At 39.2% G+C, this 23,205-nt stretch overlaps 1 protein-coding gene across 1 annotated transcript in view; it reads right to left on the reverse strand.

Moving 5' to 3' along the window:
• Positions 1-23,205, reverse strand: part of tnr (tenascin R) — a 175,618-nt gene that overhangs the window by 61,690 nt on the left and 90,723 nt on the right. The window contains 2 exon segments of the mRNA NM_001113815.1: positions 11,498-11,968; positions 19,036-19,568. Of these exon segments, the coding sequence (NP_001107287.1) occupies positions 11,498-11,968; positions 19,036-19,519 (955 nt within the window). The 5' untranslated portion in view covers positions 19,520-19,568.

Consider the following 23,205-nt stretch of genomic DNA (forward strand, 5'->3'; position numbering starts at 1 on the left):
TGTAATTAGACCATCATGTACCTTGTATGAATACTTATTCATACTTTTATCGATAGACAGTAACACTTAAAAATTAACGTGAAATGTAACTACCACTGTAGTTTATATAAATAAGCTGCTGTGTAGCTATTGGGGTATGAAGTCTAAAAAAAGAGAAAAGGCACAGGTTACATAGCAGTTAGTAGATAAGCTCTGTAGAATACAAAGGTTTAGATGCCTGTGTAAGAACTGAAGGTGTTCAGCTATCAGCTGACGATTCGTGTTCTTTGTCGTTTCGACGACTTGTCTGCCTGTGTATGTGAACCCATGACAGGCCTACCAGACCGACATCTGACCTAAAATTGGCCAGATCTCAATCGGGCAGGTTTGATTGGGACCACATCTGCTCATTGATGTGGCCCTCAGTCCGACTGTGCCTATGCTGGCTGTTGTAATTTGATGGTTTGGCCCTTGGACAACCTCCCTAAATAAGCAGAACTTACTGTGTATGGCCACCTTAAGGCTAATGCCACACTGGGCTTTTTCTCTTATACACAGGGCTGAAACAGCCCCTCCACTTATCTAAATCAAATATTCCCCAATGCCGGGGGAATAAGAGACTTCTTCATAATCACATACACTTGTCAATGGGAACCAAACGAGTATACTACCTTCAGTTCCAAATACTCCCCCTAGCCTCTAAAAAAGGAGCCTGTATCATCCATGTCATGTATACTCTAAGGGCTGGGACACACAAGGAGATTAGGCGCCACGTGACAAATCTTCCTTGTTGCAGGCGACTAATCTCCCCGAAATGCCAACCCACTGGCTAGAATGTAAATCGCTGGTGGGATGGCATACGCAGCACCGCGATTTGCTGAAGTTTCCTCTCAAGACAACTTCGTTGACTTTGGCAAATCGCGGCACTGAAAAGTATGTAATTTTATTTATTTAGTTTATTTTGTGCACACTCATTCTGTATATATTTACACATTTAATTAAAAGTAGAGGCTGTCATGCTGTTTGCCTTGGCTAAGGGAACTCTCTATAGTCTTCAGTATCAGAATATGATCCTATGACCATCAGCTGTTTCATTGAATTCTGTACTGTATTCGTCAGCCTCAAAAATGTACAAATCAAAATATGAAGAAAAGGAATTGCTATGCGCTCAGTAGAATAAGCCTTGCCTTCTCATGGTCTGTACTGTGTTTGTCAGCAAAATGAAATGAATGATAAACTCTACTTAGAAACAGAGCTTGTACCATTATCAATGGGTTTTGCTCTTATTATACCACAAACTCAAAACTACACAAAAAGGAAAGATAGGTCAGAAAGACCTGAAATGAAGAGCTTTTACCCCAGCTTCTTGAATTATTAGAGACTGTAATCTTGTAGCACCTGAGTGTTCAGCTTAATACTCTTCTTCTCCAAAGCCATTTCTGTTTTTGTGGAGCTCTGACTCTATATTACTTCATTTTTTATTTTCAAAAGCCTGACTTCTGAATTATTCATACTGATCACTCTGCTCCTTTTTTATGAAGCATTCTGAGTTTAAAGGACTACTGGTAGCACCAACAGAAAATTCTTCATTAGGATTGACATACCGGTTATTTCTATTTCTCCTTTGAAGCAGAAGTCCTGTCTTTAATTATAGTGTGCTTTCTCTTCACTCCAGAGACATCTTTTATATGTTCCCTAAACAAACTTCCACCCTGGTGTGTTGTATTGTGTAACCATTTCTTGCCTCTAATTTCCATAGCCACACCAGAGTACTAAGAGCTCAGATCCCAAGCTTCTGGTGCAAATTAATGATAGCTGGTGTCGCACCTAGTACTGTGGGTGACTGGGTAAGGGGACTTCAATCCCAAAAATATGGGTGAGTTGACACATCTGCTTTAGCACCAATATACCCACACACTTTTATGTAAAGCTATTGTTTATAAATATTATTATATATATTATTGTATTGTCAATAAGTGCCAACAACTGCACATTACAATAACCATTACAGCAAATACAATATACAAATTACAAACAATACAATGGAGGGTCACACAAAAGTATTCATTTAAAAAACAAGTTGACTACTAGCACCAGTGTAGTGCAGACAGAGTTATAGCAGGTTTTCTACATTGTTGAATAGTAAATAGTAAACATAAAATTATAAATATAAGAAGAGAGCTTTGGAATAGACATAATTTCTCAGCATAATTTTAAAAATGGTTTAACTAAAAGCTGCAGCTTTTAGGCTATTTTCTCAACCAGAGTCTCTGAAATGTGTACTCAAGTAATTAACCCACGCTCTACAACCACTGTATTAGTTTTGAAAAGAAAGCATAATTAGCTTAATTAGGGAAAACGCCCCTTTCATTTGCAACCATCTGGGAAAGAATGGATGTGTGGGACTGGTAAGTAAAAGATTGGTGGATGATGCTCCTGTGTGTGAGCAACAAGGATAAAGGGAATATGGAAAAAAGCCAGAGAATGTGGGGTTAGTTTTACAGCCTAGGATTAGCGGTCAGAAGCATTATTCATTTTTGTGGCTCCCATTATATTCTTCAGTACGACAGAGTGTTTCAGAAAGGACAATTTAATTAAACTCTGGAAGGATTATTTATTTTATTCATTTGACAAGCTTTTATTTTCAGCCCTATTAGACTATTGTTGCTTATCTTTCTTTTAAAAACATATTAAATTACAGTACTTTCTCACCAAAAGCCATGCGGTGAAGACAGAAAGGTTTCTCCACTATGGTTCCCCTCCTTCAGTTTGCAAAATATTGAACCACCAACATTGTATAGACGTTAAGTGAAGCATGCCCACTTCAAAATCTGCAAAATTCTGGTTATTAGAAGAAAGGGGAGCTGCCATACACATGCTCTGCTGCTCAAACCGGAGAATAGTGATGGGAGAAATAATTCGTCACACATGGATTCGCTTTGAATTTCAGCATTTCACCATTGGCATTTAGTTTTGCAAAACGCAGAAAATGTCGCTCGCGAAATAAAATTGTCACTCACAAGAAAAAAAAATGGAAACCTTTGTCAAAAAAATTTGTTGCACGTTTTTTTGACATGCATTTCTCGGATTTTTCACTGTTTTGCTAATCTTTTCCAAGATTCGCAAAGATTCGCAAAAAACGGGACACATTCACTCGACACTACTGGAGAATCCAAAACTATTTCCAACAGTCTGGCTCTTAAAGGGAAACTAAAGCCTAAAGATATGGCCCCCTGAAGTCACTGATTGGTTACTGACAGGTAACAGGCTAGAGAGCTGCAAAGCTAGTAGTGTTATGGCTATTATGTTAAACATCCACTCACTCCACCCTTTATCAATTTGCCTAACTTACTATATAGAAAACATTTTTTATTTTGCATAGTCTATTTTATCCAATTTCATTTTTACACCAAACAGTTCCTTTAAGGTTATTTTATCAAGGAATTACTAAGCTGATTATCAGGAAATTGTTTAACAAACGGACACCATGATCAAATCAGGAACCTATATCAGTTTATCAGAATGTACTTGATTGTTTAGAGCAGCTTAACACTATTCTGGAAATGGGCAGTGCTCACCAGCCGCACTGAGCTCTGTCGCCCATCCAAATACTTACTCTCAGGGTGAAAGGATTCTGCCAATGAACGCCCCCCCCCCCCACTTGAAGAAATAATTCCAGTGTGAAAAATAAATGAATACACCTAGGAGTGGCGTTAGGGCTTTTACGAGTAGTATGCAGCACTTGATAAATAAATTCCTATGTATCTCACACAGATTGGATTATCGCATTGGGTGCTATAAGTGTTAATGTAGAATTACTTCAACACACTCTGGCAGTTTCCATCAGCATTGAAAATAGATTTCTATTAAGCTTCAATAAGTCAGCATAATATGAAATAGTCATTTTCACAGACAAAATTTTAGTTAAAATAGTAAAATGTTACTGGTATTTCAATGCCATTTCAACAAATATTACATAAATATTGATGGATATTAAAGTTATCAATTTCCTTCTTGTTTTGCCCAAGAGCATTTCTTTATCCTCCCAGACTCAGCAGAAAAAGACCCCAACAACATACAGAGGATTTTCTAACCTTCTGGATAGATATCTGATTACTTTTTTGTCAGATGGTATTACACAGTAAAATAAAATGTAATTCTAAGCAACTTTCCAGTATGAATGTTTTTTAAATTTGTAAATGTAACTGCTAATAAAATCAGCACCTGTCTGGCTGTTTATATTCTCTGAACTCCTGGCTCTTACAATGTTGCAAGCCAGCTAGAGGAGAGCTTGTGGGGAGGACAACCAGCAGTTCACACACTTCCATATTAAATGGCACACAGACACTGGTCAGTCATGCAATACAGAAACTTTATTTACATGTCCAGTAATCACGTCGGCCAGGCAGACATCCAGATGTTCCCATGTAAACACACATACCTAGTTGCACAACATACCATACAGGCTTGCCTTTAAAGGTAACTACTTTCCAGAGGACTTTAATTAATGATGGCTAGGCTGAGTTTTCCCGCTTGTCTCCAGTCCTGGGAATCCCTGTTCCCCATCTGTCTCAGAAATCCGACACTCCCTGTGGTGTCCCTTTGCTATTCTGACCAGGCCTTTTCTCACTGGCAGACCTCTGGCCCAAAGCCCATCAAATCCTCTCAGTAGCTTCTTATCAACCAGGAAAATTATTCCCTCTACCCTCCTTGTTGGAGCAATAGACATTCTTCACCTATTCTTAGCCTTTTCTTCTCTTCTTCCAACCTGTGGCTGTTATCCCCCATAAAAGACCCTGAACTTGGTTGTGGTTCCCATTTTATACCCTTTTGCCTATAGCACCCCCTGGTGGCAGATAAGCATTGCATAATAGTTTCACAGTGCCACCTACTGACCATTTAAAGAAAAATAAGCAATAATTACACAAGCATATAATCATCTGCTCCCTCTTACACGCTCGCTCCTGCTGCACTACTTTAAAAGTCAAACCCAGAGAAACAAATGCAAGTTACAAATAACTATAAAACCATTGAAAAGTTTTGTATAATGTCTGTTTGAATATTGCTAGGAATTGCATTAATAGCTGCACAAGCTTCACACCCACCACCACAACTATTGTTTTTAAATTCTATTGATTTTAAATCACTTTGTTGATCTGTAAAATGTAGGCACCTATAGGACCTTTGTTCTTGCATTTGTCGACAGAAGCAGGGAAGAATTCAAATAAAGTCCCCCCCAGTGATATTCTAATATTTTTACCTGTGGAAGTCGATTTTATCATGAAGATAATATTGTTTTATTATTGTACATTATAAAAACTATATCAGCTATTTTGCAGTAGCAATATTCTGGTAAATTGCCCCATTTGATAAATGACCCTCTGCTACCATTGTTTGTATCACTGCGGCTTTGGTTCTGCAGTGCACAGACTGAGATAAATTGCTCTCCCCAATTGTAATTTAGTTACTCGAGCTATTTTTGGTTGTTAATTTTTCGCTATTCTCTCTGTCAGTATCCACAAAAACTATTTATTGTTCCCCAAAAAAAGAATAGTGCTGAAGTGAGACGAATATAGGGAGACACATTGAAGAAAAGGTTTCTGGGAGTCACAAAATGGCAGAATATAGAGATCTGTATGTCTGTTTTTTTAGGAGAAAGTCTGACTGCACCTAATACCTGGTAGGGCGTGGGGTAAATGAAGGTTTTTTTTTTTTAAAACTTTGTACCCTGTCCCTGACAGATGTGCCCATAGGCACAGGTTATTGTACCCCAGAATTGGGCAAAAGGACCTGGAAACAGGCTTTTCATGAGTTGCACTGTGCAGCTTATCAGATGTAAGTGATGGCTAAATGAGCACAAATAGATGCAACTGTAAGCCCCTAGGTGCTATGTTTTTTATTGTAATAATTTGCATTAGACAGTTATTGCTTTGTAAATGCTATCTGTAATTCCTCCTGAACATTGCTTATGCGTTTGAAGAAAAATCATTGCTCCTTTTTCATAAAGACATTTATTGCATACACTGCCCACTGGCACAGACTTTAAAACTAGCCTTTGTCTTCTATTGCTGGATAAATCCCTACAGGTCTGCAATATGTATTTAAATGTGCACAAAAATTAATTTTCACAAAGGAAAACTTGTAAATATTTCTTCCATTAACTTGTATTTCATTCCTTTAGCTTTATGCCACTTACAGATTCTTAGATTTTTTTCTACCTTATCTGGAAACTTATTATCCAGAAAGCTCTGCATTAGAAAAAGGCCATATTATATGGTATATCCTTACTGATCTGTTTAAGTGTATTTACTATAGTGTTTAAATAATTTTTATCAGACTTAAGTTATTGTGATCCAAACTACGGACAGTTCTCTTATGCAGAAAACCTGAGGTCCCAAGGATTCCAGAGAATAGATCCTATACCTGTATTAGGATGAAATATCCAAAGGCAAATGATTTTCAAAATGATGCACTAGGGCAGTTATAGGGGAATATAATAAAGGTTATTCATGGAAAACAACATGCACACAATTTTCCCCATGTTTAAAATCCATGGAACCCGCTGTGCCTGGAGGTGGCGGTAATTTTAGGCAACATGTACAGAATATTCGATTTCCCGTCTGAGATGTATTTGCTCTAAATTCCCTGATTTTGTAGAAAAGTCTTTTGAATGAAGAGAGTTATTAATAACAAGGAGTTATAATCTGCCAGTGTTAATTAGAACTTTAAAAAAATCATTTTTGACTCCTCACATAAACCACAAGTTACAATGTATTTATTGATTTTCCATCTTGTTCTGTGACATATAGTCCTTAATTCACATACAACAAAGAAGAATCTCTCAACACTTTGAACAGATCCACAATCTTAAAGGATGGTTGAAAAGTTAAGTGAGAGAATTGCATTTTGGGAAATATTGTATCTGTTGATGTTTCTTGCTATTATTACCTACTTCATTTTATTATATATGTTTTTTGTAATCATTAATTTATGGGATGATTTATCCTTAAGGTTGATTGTTAGGGTGTCCTTTAAATACCTCTTAAAAGACATGTAAAGCCTACATTTTCCTACAATGTATATAAGTTGGGCACATCCCCCCCACCCAAACCATACCATTTGCATTTCATATATCCCCTCTGTTCACCAGCGCCATCACATTTTCTTAAAACAAATAGCAGCTTTCACCCAGCAGCCATTTTTCCACTGACATCATCAGTGACATTTACATCTGCAAATAGCACATTCTCGCAAGTTCATGCAATGAAGAATGCAGGCTTACACAGGCAGAACTAACTTTGATAAAAAGTTATGCTTGGATTGTGCCCTGTGATGGTTAAACTGATCTTAGGACAGGAGATTAGGGGGGAAAAACATGTTTCTCCAGCAGGGTGCACAGCTAGAGCAGAGTTTCTATGGAAACAAGAAGTGCCATTACTTAATTGACTTCTACACTAGAGGGTGTGTTTGGTAACCTGTGTTGAGAAGAACTGAGCATGCTCAGGTAGCCAAGAACCAAAGTCAATTCCTAAGGGAGGGGGCCAGGGGGGTTAGAGGAGGAGAAGGAATCCCAAGTGATTAAGGGGATGCTGCAGCCTTACTATTAACTTATTAACAACAGGAGTGGCAGTTATCTATAGATTTCAAAGAGGCTGTTCACTGATTACATTTTTTGTGGAGGGTTTACATGTCCTTTAATGCCCTAGAGAAGCAATACCTGCACTCCAGCAAAAAGGAAATTACTCAATTTTATCTCTGAAAGGTGCAGAGTTAAGAGTGTTTGTGACTCAAAATTGCTTGAGGTAAGGAGCCAATTAGGGCTTTAAAGGACAATGAAAGGTTAATATAAATTAAAAGTAAGTCTAAAGGCATTCTTTTTAAGTACTTACTGCATATCTGGCAGCCTACAGCAATGTGAAGGCTACAGTGACATCACTGAAATCTCTCTCCCCTTCCTGTAGGTGCCAGCGGCAGCCTTCCTATTCTCTGAGCATGTGTGTAACTTGATCCTGTCTGCTGTTCTGAGCTACACATGCCCACCAGCCAATCAGAAGCGGATCTGGCAGAGGGGAGGGGGGGAGGGAATGAAACACATGTGCAGTATGAAGCAAGGAGGGAAAGGAAGGGAGAATACCTTTTTAGAGATGGCTGCCTGTTCTAGAAAATGTGAAGTAAGTGTGACTGAGTAAATATTTGATTAGGTGAGCCAAAAGTGTGGCGTTTTTACTAAACAATAGGAGGACTATTGGGCAGTATGCTTTTTACATTTTGACTTGCATTGTCCTTTAAGGAATGCTTTGGCAGCTGTATTTAGTCAAAGCCAATAGAGGTGCCTTTTTTGCCTTCTCTATTTGACGGGGCTTCCAACTGGAGCTTTTTTTTTAAAATGTACACAAAATCCACAATAAAGTACCGAAGAAATAAACAGCCTGGAATCAATTCACTTCAAAAGAACTCATTTCAGAACATAAACTTACACATAAAAAGAAGAATACTGATACACAATGTGATCAAATCAAACATGGTTCCCATTAATATGAACAAGAAAAAATGTATTTGTTTATGTGCTATTGCACAGCCTGTCGCTGGAGTACTATTTACTTTCTACCCCCATGGGCATGTAGTGATGCAGCTACAGCCAGCCCATCATTTTGCTGCTCGTCGTGCTGTAACCAGAGGTCTAGCAATAACTGAAATAATTAAAAATGCTAATGTGTCTAAGGTTTGGAGCAGCACAATTAGGGTAGCTAAGTTATGAGCTATGAGAGCTTAGACTTTTTCTCTCTCGCACTTACCCTATCTTGTTTGCTCATCCAATTTGTATTGCTAATAATTATAATGCCACAGTGCTTGTGCCAAGGGGCCACATCATGGGCCAGTCTGCATTTACCTCAAAAAATGCCTGTAGCAATGGCCCTTGACTTATTAATTTTAGACAGACAGCTACTTACCAAGCTATTTCCTTGGATTCATTATCATATAAATGTTAAGTCACAGCATGTTATTTTCCTTACCTGTCTTTTTTTCTTTTTAACCAGGCTCTAGAGGAGCCTTATAAAAAGGGTTAAAATCCCGGCACTAGGCATGCGTTCATTTAATACTCAAATCCATTATAGATAAGTTTAAGTGCTTGGAAGTCTTTTTAAACCAATGCCATAGCAACTGCAATTGTAAAGACACTTCTCATGCTTCCCTTGTCTCTCCTGTGATTACACATTTTATAAACACATTTAAAAATTATATAAAGAGAAATCATGAATGCTCAGTTGCACTTGTTTGTCTGAGACACGCTTGTTGTACAGAGCCAACTGCAGCCCTAAAAACAACCCAGCATTTTAGCATAAGAGATATTATGTACATGGAGTTTTGTTCTGACATAATCTATTTAATTTTTGCCCAGCATTTCTGCCGCAGTTGGCTAATAGAAATTCAGTATAGGATCTGCAACTGCATACCCTGTGTGCCTGTACTGAGAGGAACATGATCAGTGAGTCTGATTACTCTGCTACTCTAGACTGCGTTGGTAAAGTATTACTGAGCTGTGTGTGTCATTAGGAGCAGTAAAGTAAATACATTTAAGGCCCAAAGCTATTAAACATGAAACTAGGTGAAGCGTCAAGGCTTATCCATTCTGTTTTTGTGGTATTTACCATACAGAAAGCACAAGGGGTCTTTAAAGATGTACATTTTCTCCTGAATTATGCCTAGTACCTGGAGATGTCAATACTGGGACAGACTGAAGTGTATCTCTGTAAAGGCTATAGGTAAACAGGAGTCATTTCTGCTCCAGTTTTGGCTACAGGAACCCTGTACTGTTCTGTTTTTGTACCACAACACCTGCTTCTTCTGTAAGAAGAACATCTATTGAAAGATGGCAGCACCCTGCTTTTTACGAAATTGAAATTATCATTATTTAAATTCAGGGCATTGCATAGTGCAAGTGCAACTTTTTCAGCCACATCCCGTTTGATCACACTCATTTTCTCTCAAATAGCCATGCAGCTTGAAATGTTTGTACAGGTATGGGATCCCTTATCTGGAAACCCATTATCTAGGAAGCTCCAAATCACAGGAAGGTCTTTTCCCATAGATTTCATTTTAATCAAATTCAATTCTTTTTTTCTGTAATGATAAAACAGTACCTTGTACTTGATCCTAACTAAGATTTTATTAATCCCTATTAGAGGCAAAAGATACACTTGGGTTTATTTAAAGGGGTGGTTCACCTTTAACTTTTAGTATGTTATAGAATTGCCTATTCTAATCAATTGGTCTTCATTATTTATTTCTTATAGTTTTTGATCTATTTGCCTTTTTCTTATAATTCTTTGTAGTTTTTAAATGGGCCCAGCAGCCAAAAACTATATTTTGGTGAGGCTACAGTTTAATTGTTATTGTTACTTTTTCTATTCAGTTCCTCTCTTATTCATTTACCATCCTCTCATTCAAAATGCTCCCTTGTCGCTAAGGTAATTTGAACTCTAGCAACCAGATAGCTGCTGAAACTCCAAACTACAGAGCTGCTAAACAAAAAGCGAAATACCAAAAAACTACAATTAATAAAAAAATAAAGACCAATTACAAATTGTCTCGGAATATTACTTTTTACATCATACTAAAAGTTAACTCAAAGGTGAACAACCCCTTAAATGATTAAATGATTTTTAAGTAGACTTAAAAAAAAGTGGAGTGAAACATTACAGTTGATGTTGCTCATAACAGCCAATCAGATGCTTTGCTTTGGTTTTCTAATCTAATTGCTGATTGGTTGCCCTGGGCAACATCACCAGTAATGCTTCACTCCACTTTTTACACAGCATCATAAATATACCCCTTAAAGTATGGTGAGACAAATCACGGAAAGAACTCTGAACTGGAAAACCCCAGATCCAGAGCATTCTGAATAACAGGCCCCCATTCTGTACTTTTACATTCCAAAAGTAGTTCAGAGCTGCTCATGTAATAAGGAACATATGGTTGTGGGTGCAACACCCATCTAAATATATAAAGTACTTGAGGAGTTCTGCAGCAGAGAAGAGCTATGAAAGAAGACAAAGAAAGCTGTACTGAAATTTAGTGACAACAGTGAATGTTTAGGAAGGTGAAATACAAAAAAAACAAAAAAAAACAAAATTGTTGCTGTCAGAGGCTGGTGAATGTGTTTTACATAAATCTTGTTTAGGTGTTTAGGAGGGGCCTAAGGGCAACATTGCTCTTGTAAAGTGCCCCATTATCAGAAATCAATAAAAATAAAATCTGCAGATGGACCAAGTCCTAAAATGGGCTTTCATGACCGATACTTGGTGGAAAATCAACCAGATATCAGTTGGGCAGGTGCGATTTTCACGTCAGATTGAGAACTAGGCCAGCCACCCCCTGATCTTTGCCGCCCTAGGCCCGGGCCTTCATGGCCTGCCCACTAATCCAGATATGTACATGCAGCAACATTTAAAAAAATTAGTAAAAAATAATTTTGAAGCTTAGAACTTAACATAACATACCCAAATCTCCAACTTACCTTCTGAACAATCCTGCCCACTGTATCCTTCTTCACACTCACAGACCCCATCTTGGCACTGCCCGCGTCCACTGCATGCATTTATACACCACATACGCCCACAGTCTTCTCCTGCATATCCATCCTGGCAAACACAAGTCCCATTGGCACAACGTCCTTTCCCCAAACAATCGCCAGGGCAGCGTAGCTCTGTGCAGCCTATTCCAATGTATGGATCTTGGCATACACACTGTCCATCTTGGCACAGCCCATGGGGGCTGCACTCCTCAGGGCATAACAGATCAGTGCACCATTCCCCTGTGTAATCTGGCTCACATACACACATCCCTTCTATGCAGGTTCCTCTTCCAGAGCATTCCAGAGGGCAAAGAGGCTCTGAGCAGTTCTCACCACCCCAACCTTGGTTACAAATACATGAGTCTACAGTGAAGTTTCCATGTCCACTGCAAGGTGGTGCAAACTCTGTGAGACCTGTGAAGGTGAAAATAAATGATTTAACCGGTTGACATTAAAAATTACTTCATGTAAAATGGCATTTGCTGAGAAGGTACCATTTTATTTTTTGTAACAATATAAGTTAGCAACTGCAGTAGGGTAGGCATTTAGTCTTCCTCTATGTCACTTCTTAAATCAATTTAATGGCTTTAGATGGCGAGCTGGCCTGCATAAACATGGGGTGGGGGGAAAGAACTATAGCTTATCCAAGTGTTAATAGGCTTTGTGGATGGCCAGAGGTGATCTCTTTGCTACAGCAATGTTATGTGGTTTCTCCCTAGTACAACAAAAAGTAGCAGGTACCCATGTGTACCCAGTGAACAGAGAGCCCTGAACCAATAGCAGACTTTAGTAGAAAGATGGAAGAGAGACTGTCAATTAGGACCTGCTAGTGATAGGCTAGCTCCTACATTTAGTAGCTCTATAAGTGAAAGCTAGGGCTAGTCATTACACCAGCTCCACCAAGCTGTGTAGAGGGTAAGTACCCCTTGGTTGTTCCACCACTGGAGTTGTATAGACTCAAGAGGAGGATTGTTTTGTAGGTTGTGAATACTACTTAAGTACATAAGTAACTGATAGCTCTATATGGATTATACATGTTAAAGAAATTATTGTTTGATACATGCTTTTATTTTCAGATGCAATTCCAGATGTGTTTTTTTGTCCATTTTTGATTAAAGATATGGGACCTGTTATCCAGAATGCTCGGGACCTGGGGTTACATGGTAATTTGTATCTCCATAACTTAAGTTTGTTAAAAATAAATTAATTATTGAATAAACCCAATAAGATTGTTTTGCCGACAATAAGGATTAATTATATCTTAGTTGGGATGAAGTACAAGGTACTGTTTTATTATTACAGAGAAAAAGGAAATCATAAAAATTATAATTATTTGCTTATAATGGAGTCTATGGGAGGTGGCGTTTCCGTAATTCAGAACTTTCTGGATAACGGGTTTCTGGATAAGTAATCCCGTACCTGTACACCCCTCCAGCTGAAAGGGATAGCTAATTTAATGTCTCTATTACTATGTTAAATGAACTGCAGTAGGAAAGATGGAGTTGAGAATTAGTAGCCAAGAATGGATTATGTAAAGGACTGAGCTTGATGGCTGAAACAAAGTTTCTGACTGCTTGTCAGCTGTTTTATTTAACTAAAGTATTTAGGCTGACCTTAAATTGTGCAAAAACGTTCATTTCGGTATACAAAGAGAAGCACATAACATGCAGTAATTATTTAGTATATACTTAATAGCTGGGAAGCTCTATTGTACTTTGAAGGTTACAAATCTAGATTTTATAGGTCAATTTAGGTTTTTTGCAATAAGCAATAATAATGATCCTTGGGGTTAATGTGAGGTGCCCCAGGTTCTGTAGCCCATCGGCAAGTTTGTTGCTAATTAGAAACAAATACACGCTTGGTTGTAATGGGTTCCTGGACCTGTAGAAATCTTTCTCCTTGCTGTTACATTAACCCCTTATTGTACTGTGTTATAGTTTGGCTATAAGTTTTTTGTACTTTTGTCTGTTACAGATTAAAGTGCTCATTTATTATAGGTTTGAATGAAGGTCCTGGACTCCCCACTTTGCACATTTGCAATCATTCCTATTTATTAAAAGAACATTCAAGAGGATTCTTTTTTCCAGATTTAATTAATGATATTATAATTTGAGGCACATCTGTTCCGACATTGTCTAAGTACATGTCCTCTGGCCTAACACATGTTCAAGGCAACTCTTTTGGGCTTCCTTCTAAAAGAAATGATTAGAATGGTTGACTGATGTGCGGAGGAAGGATATGAAACACATGTTTGTATTCTTTAAACATCCCCTTGCTGGAAAATGTTTGAATAACACATAAAGTAATATAACAAGGCTATGTCTGAGGTGCAATCCCATATGGTGGTGTAATCAAAGTGATATTAGCATCACATCCAATCAGTGTCCTTAGCTTTTTTGGCATTTTCTGCATTTATTTCAATTTATTGTTAGTGTTTCAACTACCTTTTGTTAAATATTTTCTATTCTGCTTCCCAGCCCGTGTGTTTCTTCTCCAGTCTCCAGTAATTTGGCTTAACATCCTCTTTAACAGCTAACTATCCCTGACAACCCTCTTTCTCACTTAGCAACAGTTGGTGCATGGTTTATTCTTTTATTTTATGTAAGTGTTATGTTCATGGGGGAAATACAAAAATGCTAGACAAGTATTAATTAGTCTGACAAGTTATTTCCCATTTTCCATTTCAATTCCCCTTTACCTTGTGCTTTGCTCCTATGTGCAGTTTTTAAGCTTTTTCTACTTTTCTTGCTGTCCCTATGTAAATCTAGCTGAAAACCTCTTTTCCCATCCATCATGCTTTCATTGCTGTCTAATACTTTTCTAAACCTTCATTTGACTGCAGAGTGTGACCCCGCGTGCTACCCGAGATGGTCTCGTGGAGTTTACTGACTATCAAACAGATTGCAGGAAACTGCGGTTTCTTTTTAATAGGGAATCAGTAAAAAGGATATATAAACCATGGGGGAGGAAATAAAAAGCAATTATTACTGTTTTTTTACAATACCTTAGTGAAAACAAATTCGTTTTTTTAATTTAATTTTTGTGACATCTAGAACAAGAGTTTCTCTGCATTCCTACTGAATATAAAGCAGTAATTTTTCACAAGTAAAGGCAGTGGTTACATGTCCTTTCTGGCAATAGACATACTGTATATACTAGAAGGAAAAGAAGATAAAATACATAACATTGCACAGTTGCCTTACCATACACATATGTTCCCAATGTAGAAAATATATACTGTAACATTTATATTTACTTTTAAAGGAACAGTAACACCAAAAAATTCAAGTGTATAAAAGAAATTACAATATAATGTACTGCTGCCCTGCACTGGTACAACTGGTGTGTTTGCCTCAGAAACACTACTATGGTTTATATAAAGAATGCAGTTGTGTAGCCATGGGGGCAGCCATTCAAAGGAGAAAAGGCACAGGCACATAGCAGATAACAGATAAAACACTATTGTATTCTATAGAGCTTATCCGTTATCTGCTATGTAACCTGTGCCTTTTCTCCTTTTTTTCCAGCTTGAATGGCTGCCCCCATGGCTACACAGCAGCTTATTATATAAATTATAGTAGTGTTACTGTAGCAAACACACAACTTTTACCAGTGCAGAGCAACAGTACATTATATTTCATTTACTTTAAAACTCTTTAATTTTTTGGTGTTACTGTTCCTTTAAGCAGTATTTAGCTACCTACTGTAATACATGTATGATTTGTTGTTGTTTTGAATGGCATAACTTAAAAATTCTTGCACTCTGCAATAAAACAGCACAAGGCTCCAGTTATAAACCTCTTTTCCACATACTAACCCCATATTTCTAAAATGTATTCAGTATGTTATAGGCCCTGACCAGTACCCAGCACAACTGGGGTTCATGAAAGGTCCTTTTTCCTTAGTTGAGAAACAGTGTTGTAGACAAAATAATAATGGCCATTTTGTAGCTGTCTAAAAAACCCAAGAAACAATTTTTCAGGAAAAAATCATCCACTTCCTCATCTGGTGAGTTCTTTGAAATCATGAATAATTGTTCTGTTCCACTGTTCCTCATGTTAAATACTTAACCGTGTTTGTTTGCAGCAGGGAAACTACAAGACTGAGGGAACAGATTCAGTCTATTCTTGTGCTGAAAGGATTTTCCTTTTATCTGAATTTGTTCAACAGGCACTATTCCTCCCCACTCCTAAATCTCATCCTTTGTCTGTGGAAGTAGAGGATGGTTCTCCCCTCCAGTCTGGACTGTGTTCTCTGAAAGTCACAAATGTTTTGCTTTCTTTTTTAATAAACAGCATTGTGAAAAAATGTCTTTTGATACAAGTTCTTCAACTTTGGTATCATTTTCTGATTCCCGTGGCTGGTAAAAAAAACAATCCTCACCAGGTTAAGGGAACCTTGTTATTTTCTAATGATACTATTAATAAAAGGCCAACTGAAAGTAAATTAAGTTGCAAATTCTAATCTTATGTCTATTCTCACAATCCTCCCATCTCCCTATATTGACTGTCCTGATGATCTTTTACCAGGTGCTAAAATTCCCTATGGCAGGATGTTAATTTATCTGAGTTAAAGAAATTCAAGATCTTGAAAATGTCTTTATTTGCCATTCTTCATACCCTGCTGGTATAAAGAATAGGTATTGCTTGCCCTTGGTTCCACAATTACTTGATTGTTTAGGAGTTGCTTGTATTTTAACAAAATTAGATTTAAGGGGGGCATACAATTTCATCTGTATTCGTCAAGGGGACGAAAGGAAGACGGTACTTTAGAACAAGGTATAGACATTTTGAATACAGAGTGATGCCCTCTGATCTCTCTAATATGCTAGAAACCTTCCAATATCTTTATTAATGATATTTTTCATTTTTTAAAAATCTTTCAAAATTAGCTTTCTGGGTTTCTCCCAACTGCATCGCTATGAAGCAGGATAAGGTTCAAAGATGTGCAGCAATTCATTGGGTTTATTATTTTTAAATAAATTTCCATGGGCTTTCTGCAATCGTTTAGTCCATTCCCCCAGTTAACTCATAAAAAGACTCCATCTTTCAAATGGTCCTCTGCAGCCCAATCTGCCTTTTCCATGCTTAAAGTACTTTTTACTTCTGCACACATTTTGGTTCACAGTGACCCACAAAAACCTTTTATTGCTGAGGTTTTTGCGCCAGATGTTGCTGTTGGAGCAGTCTTTTCTCAAAGACAGGGGTATATAGGTATTATTCATCTTTGCATTTTATTTTTTTGTTATAAGCTCAGTCAGATGTCAGACAATATTACTAATAAAGAACTTTTGGTTATTAGGGTAGCCTTTGTGGAGTGGTTGTATTACTTGGTGCCAATCATCCAATCACTGTATTAACGGATCATAAAAATCTAGAGTTTCTTTAAAGTGCCAAGAGATTAAATTCTCGGCAGGCTAGATGGGTTTTTTTTTTCTTTAGATTCGGTTTTATCACCCACACTGTCCTGAGGCCAAAAATGGAAAGTCTGATTTCTTTTCATCTGAGACCAGCTCCCCTAAAATCAGATATCCCCCTTCTTGATAAAAAACATTTTCTTTGTCAACAAACATCTGCTGATCTGTGGGATAAAATTACACAGGCGACTTTCTGAGAGGCCCAGGATCTTCTTAAGAGAGACACATACCCTTGTCATTTTTTTTTAATAAAACTTTTTGTTCCTAAAAGCTTGCGTCAAATGCTTCTCTAACTTCACCATTCCTCTGCTGTTGAAGATCAATCCGTCCAAACCATAGGTAATTCTATTGGCCAGTTCTTCACCACAATGTTAAAGATTTTTTTATCCATTATTTTATTAATGTACCTAGATCTCCTTCCTTAGGTTTTCTTCAGCATCTGTCTTTACCCAGTAGACAATGGGGCTCGATGAAGAAATTATTGTTGAGGCCATTCTTGATGCAGGCCTTCACAAAGGTGGTTTGCTCACTTGAATATTTGATCACTTGGAAAGGTTTGGACTTGAGGAGAGATCTTGGAACCGGCTAATAATGTAGATCATTTGGTTGCAGGGTGTTTCTGTAATTCACTCTCAAATCAAAAAAAGTCTCAGACATCAAAAAAGTTGTGCAGTAGACGCATTTCACAAATTTTTCGCTGTCTCTGGAATTTTTCAGCAGTTTCACTAATTTTTCAGCGAAGCAAAATGGGACAGATTGGCTCCTCACTACTCCTGTGCCGCGCCTCCCTCCCAGTGTTTGACCTAGCCCACTAACTACTCTCCTGCTTCTGCCTCCAACATTCATAGTAAAGCTGCCTTTTCCCAGCTGCTGGTGTATTGCGACTGGCTTCTGCCTTGCATTGGGCTACTCCTCCTCCACTCACAGCTCCTGTCCCTAAACCTGAAAACAGCTATTGCTTCTGGAAAGGAGTGAGGCTTGATTGAGTACTGTTTGAGAACCCTGGTACAAGTGTGACGGTCCCAATCCTTCTTTGCCCTATTAGTCACAAGGGTTTCTCTCTATATAAGTTATTTTGTTACATACAGACTCAGCCTCAACTCTCAAAAGGTGTTGTGGCTTTGTGTTAGCATGTAAATATAGCAGGGAGAGATGGTACCTATAGTAGCATTGGGGATAATAGCCTCTGGGAAGGGACTGTGACTGTGGGATAGCAGGTATAGTAGGGAGAGATGGTGCCTATTGTAGCATGGGGGATAATAGCCTCTGGGAAGGGACTGGGCTGTTGGTTAGCAACTATAGTAGGGAGAGATGGTGCCTATAGTAGCAGTGGGATAATAGCCTCTGGGAAGGGACTGGGGCTGTGGGATAGTAGGTTTAGTAGGGAGAGATGGTGCCTATAGTAGCAGTGGGATAATAGCCTCTGGGAAGGGACTGTGGCTGTGGGATAGTAGGTATAGTAGGTAGAGATGGTGCCTATAGTAGCAGTGGGATAATAGCCTCTGGGAAGGGACTGGGGCTGTGGGATAGTAGGTATAGTAGGGAGAGATGGTGCCTATAGTAGCAGTGGGATAATAGCCTCTGGGAAGGGACTGGGGCTGTGGGATAGTAGGTATAGTAGGGAGAGATGGTGCCTATAGTAGCAGTGGGATAATAGCCTCTGGGAAGGGACTGGGGCTGTGGGATAGCAGGTATAGTAGGGAGAGATGGTGCCTATAGTAGCAGTGGGGATAATAGCCTCTGGGAAGGGACTGGGGCTGTGGGATAGCAGGTATAGTAGGGAGAGATGGTGCCTATAGTAGCAGTGGGGGGATAATAGCCTCTGGGAAGGGACTGTGGCTGTGGGATAGCAGGTATAGTAGGGAGAGATGGTGCCTATAGTAGCAGTGGGGGGGATAATAGCCTCTGGGAAGGGACTGTGACTGTGGGATAGCAGGTATAGTAGGGAGAGATGGTGCCTATAGTAGCAGTGGGATAATAGCCTCTGGGAAGGGATGGGGCTGTGGGATAGCAGGTATAGTAGGGAGAGATGGTGCCTATTGTAGGCATTATGTTATTGGATTACCTGTAGCTTCAGCATCCTGACATGCTCTGTCATTACATCGCTCCCTGAGCAGCATCACCTCTCTTTCCAAAGCTTCAATCCTGCTCAGGAGATGCTGCACAGCATGAGGTGTGGTGTAGCACTGGCACAGCCTCTGGGGGACACGTATGCTGTGTGTAAAGGTTATTTGGCTTCCAGCATCTGCAGTATTCTCTGTTTGCTGTGTCACCCAACTCCCATCCTCTGGAGTTTCTGGTTCAAGTGTACAGGGGAAGCTCAAGGGAACATTAAAGTTATAGACATGGTTGAAGACCATAGGGTTCTGCTTGTTTTCAATGCCATGATCAGTCATGTTACCCCCTTTGTCAACCTGTATGTCCAGTCTTGGTGTTTGGCCTGTTAATTCACTTTGGCACTGTGAGCGCCTAGTTAGGCAAGCCAACAAGATGAGATGTACTCCCACTTGCAGAGGTCCTAAGGCACTGCTCACACCCTCACTCCCCATCTTCTCCAGATGATGGGGGCACTGTTAAATCAATGTAGTATCCAGTTGCCTGTAAAAACAAAGCACATTGTATGTTATAATTCAGCTTCATCCTGGGCCCTATAATGTATAAATCTATCTATCTATCTCTTATTGCAAATACAAGGAGTTGGATATCTGTAACCTACAACATAAGTATTGCTGTGGAGCTCACTTCACAACCCACTCTGCCTATGGCAGACAGTGGTGTATAGGTCCAACAGCCAGGAAGCGTTGCAATGCTTAGATTACAATGTCTCCTGGCTGTCTAGACTTTGCTATCCAAATCCACACATACTGTACCTTTTGTTTGTTAGGGCATGTGGCAAAGAAGAAAATGAACATCAGCAGTACCAGTGGGAACTGGTTCCTGAAGGTGTTTTGTTGAAAGAAGTGAGAGTCAGGGGGACCAGGGTGGCATGTGGGTGTGTGGGGGGGAATGTTTAGGCGTTATGATACACACTTAAGACATAATTCTTTCAATGTGTTTGTTGGGAGCTGACATATTCTTATGATATGTGCCTGTGGGATTATTGCATACAGGATAAAAGACATCCAAAGAAAATGATCCTAGGGTAGCATAAAGGGTAAATAGACCCCTGGTTGTCTGTATTGCAAATAGAAAAATAATAAACCACATCAATTTTTTACACACGACAAAAGCAAAGCATTTCTACCCTTAATGAATTCAGATTTTGCCTTTGCTTTGAGGTTGCTGTGGCTGCTACATATTATGATGTGAGCTTGACAGGGAAGAGTCCCATACTGCAGGGATTTTAATGAGGAACAGTTTGTTCCCCAAATGCCTTTTATTTCACCCACAGTATCTTCCTCAACAGCTAGAGGGCTGCAGGACTGGCGTTGTTAATCTAAATGCTAACACATCCTGTTACATTCACAAGTATTTTTTCACTTGCAATTGACATACTGTTTTTAGCACCTGCCAGTAGTCATTTGCCTTTCCACATCTCGATGTTTGAATTTCCTAAACAGAAGAATGTTCAGAAAGTCTTTAGCAACACATGTTTATTTTGGAGCACATATATATTTTGGTTCTCCTAGCCCAGAAAGTTTCAGCCTGTTCATACTCATGTCACTCTTACTTGGCCAAAATTTGCCTTGGCCCACTTTAGCTCAGTTATAACTTGTGTAATGCTATTGTTAACACTTTAACGTTAACTCTCAAAATGGCCCCTAGTCTGCTCCTGGCTATAACATACTGTAGGTTACAGATATTTGAGGATGCCAGTGTGTTACCTATCTAAACCATTCTGTGTGCGACTGGAGGCACACAAACAAAGTTATTTAAGCAATTATGCAATTAACCATTAGCCTGTGTGCTGGTTAGGTCTTATTCATTGGTTTCCCAAACAAAGCTTACTTAGGCCTCCTTCCCTAGGATCTGTATACTAAACCCTACTCAATCTTACCCCTAACCCTTATGCTACTGTAGTTTATACAGGACCCTGCCTGTCACCTGGATCTTCCCTGACCACTCCCATACAGGTTCTTTACTAGGAAGCTAGCCTATGTTACCAAAACACCCTAAGACCCATTAGGGTTGATTCACTAAAGTGCGATAACGCTTATCGCATGCTTTTTTGCGTAATTTTTTAAAATTGACGCTAAAGTATTATCGCATGCTTTAAGTTGCATATCGCGTGCGTTAAATAGCGCGCAACCAAATGCATTCATTTTACCACATGGCGTTAATTAGCGCGCAGAAATAATACTAACGCATGATTCACATACACTTAGACGTGCTAAATATCGAATTAGTCTGTGCAAAAATTAGCGCACTGTGTCAATTAGCGCGCGTTGCATCAAATACCACACGAAAATAGTTTTCGCGACTTAACTAGCGCAAACAGCATCGCGTCTAAATTAACACAAATATCCTTTTAGTGAATTGTGCGTTAAGACACAAAAATAAGACGCGATAACATTTTTAACGCATGCTATAAATAGCGCACGTTTTATCGCACTTTAGTGAATCAACCCTATTCTCTCCTATATTCTCTACAGGCATAAAACTGGGAGCACCCACTCATAGGTTTGTAGTTTTCCTACATTTTACACCACCTTTATATACAGGAGCAGTGGTGAGCGAATCTTTTCACCAGGCATGGATTCGCAGTGAATTTCCGCATTTCGCCACTAGCCAATTGTTTAGCGAAACTTCCGTGAAAATTCGTCACACCAAAATTTCTTTTGTTGTGTGTCAAATTGGGCGGCGTTGCGTCAAAAAAGGGCACGTTCACATAAAATTGGGCGTGGTCGCGTCAAAATTGGGCGCATCCATGTCAAAAGAGTGCGGGCGACAAAAAATCATACGACAAATCCGTTTCACGGATTTTTCGCCGTTGCACGAATATTTTTTCCATTTTGCGAATTTTATGGTGAAGCAAAACGGGACAGATTCGCTCATCACTACACAGAAGCATCCAGGACTGCAGCTGTATGTTAATCATCAAAACATCCACCCAAAGTGGCCTTTAAACAACCCCCATCACCCTTAAGCTGGCCATACACGCACCGATACTATCATATGAAACCTCGTTTCGTACGATATTCGGTGCATGTATGGCATGTCGGCGAGTCGACCGATATCGCAGGAAGCTGCTGATATCGGACGACTCGCCGATCGGCCAGGTTAGAAAATTTTGATTGGGCGCCATAGAAGGCGCCTGACCAAAATCTGCCGTCAGGGCTGAATCGGCAAAAGGAGGTAGAAATCCTATTGTTTCTACCTCCTTATCTGCTGTTTCAGCCCTGACTGTGTGTGGCGGATCTGACGATGTTTCATGCGACCGATGGTCGCACGAAACATCGTCAGATCGCCATGTGTATGGCCAGCTTTAGGGAACTAGCACCACAATTTGGCAAACCATACTTTATCAGCTAACAAGCCAATGGAAAGAATTGGGGAAAATGACAATGAAACTCACCTGAATGCTAGTTAGGGTGAGATTTGGGGTGAATATTTCTCTGCTTTCCAAGATATTCTTACAACTATGATTAAATGACTGATACACTGATATTTTCCTATATCTATACTGATTTTATGGGCTAAGGGGTACCCTGACCAAACTTTAATGGGAGCCCTGGCAAAAGGCTGGACTTTCAACTGAAAGGCTTAAACTGAAAAAGTTCTTTCGGGGACCATTTAAAGCCACAGTAAGCAATTTATTTACAAGGAAGGGATTTTATGTGCACATCACTTTCTCCCCTTGCTGACATAATTGCCATAGTTTTACAAAATGTGATGTGGACCAGCCTATCTGACAGATGTGCTTTTGCTGCTGTGTGGATAGACATAAATCATGCCCCATTGATGAGCCCAGAGGACATGACTGAATGCTATCACACACTGTAATTATCCACACTGCTGTTCCCTTTTTCAAACATCCTGTATGACCCAATATCTTTTGAGCATTTTAACAAGCAGCATGTTATTCTAGTTCTCACAAAATGAAATAGATGTTTTCCAATGCACACCATGTCCCACTGAGTGTGATTACTATCTGTTGCCATAAACATGCCTGTTAGTGTCCTTGTCTTTCTCAGCTCTAATCTCTTGCAAATGGATAAAATAACAAAAGAAGAGAACAAAGGTGAATTTGCCCCCAGAAGGAGCCTATAACTCTCTCTGTCCTGTCTGATCAGAA

This window comes from Xenopus tropicalis, chromosome 4, assembly GCF_000004195.4.
Source record: "Xenopus tropicalis strain Nigerian chromosome 4, UCB_Xtro_10.0, whole genome shotgun sequence".
Taxonomy (NCBI): Eukaryota; Metazoa; Chordata; class Amphibia; order Anura; family Pipidae; genus Xenopus; species Xenopus tropicalis.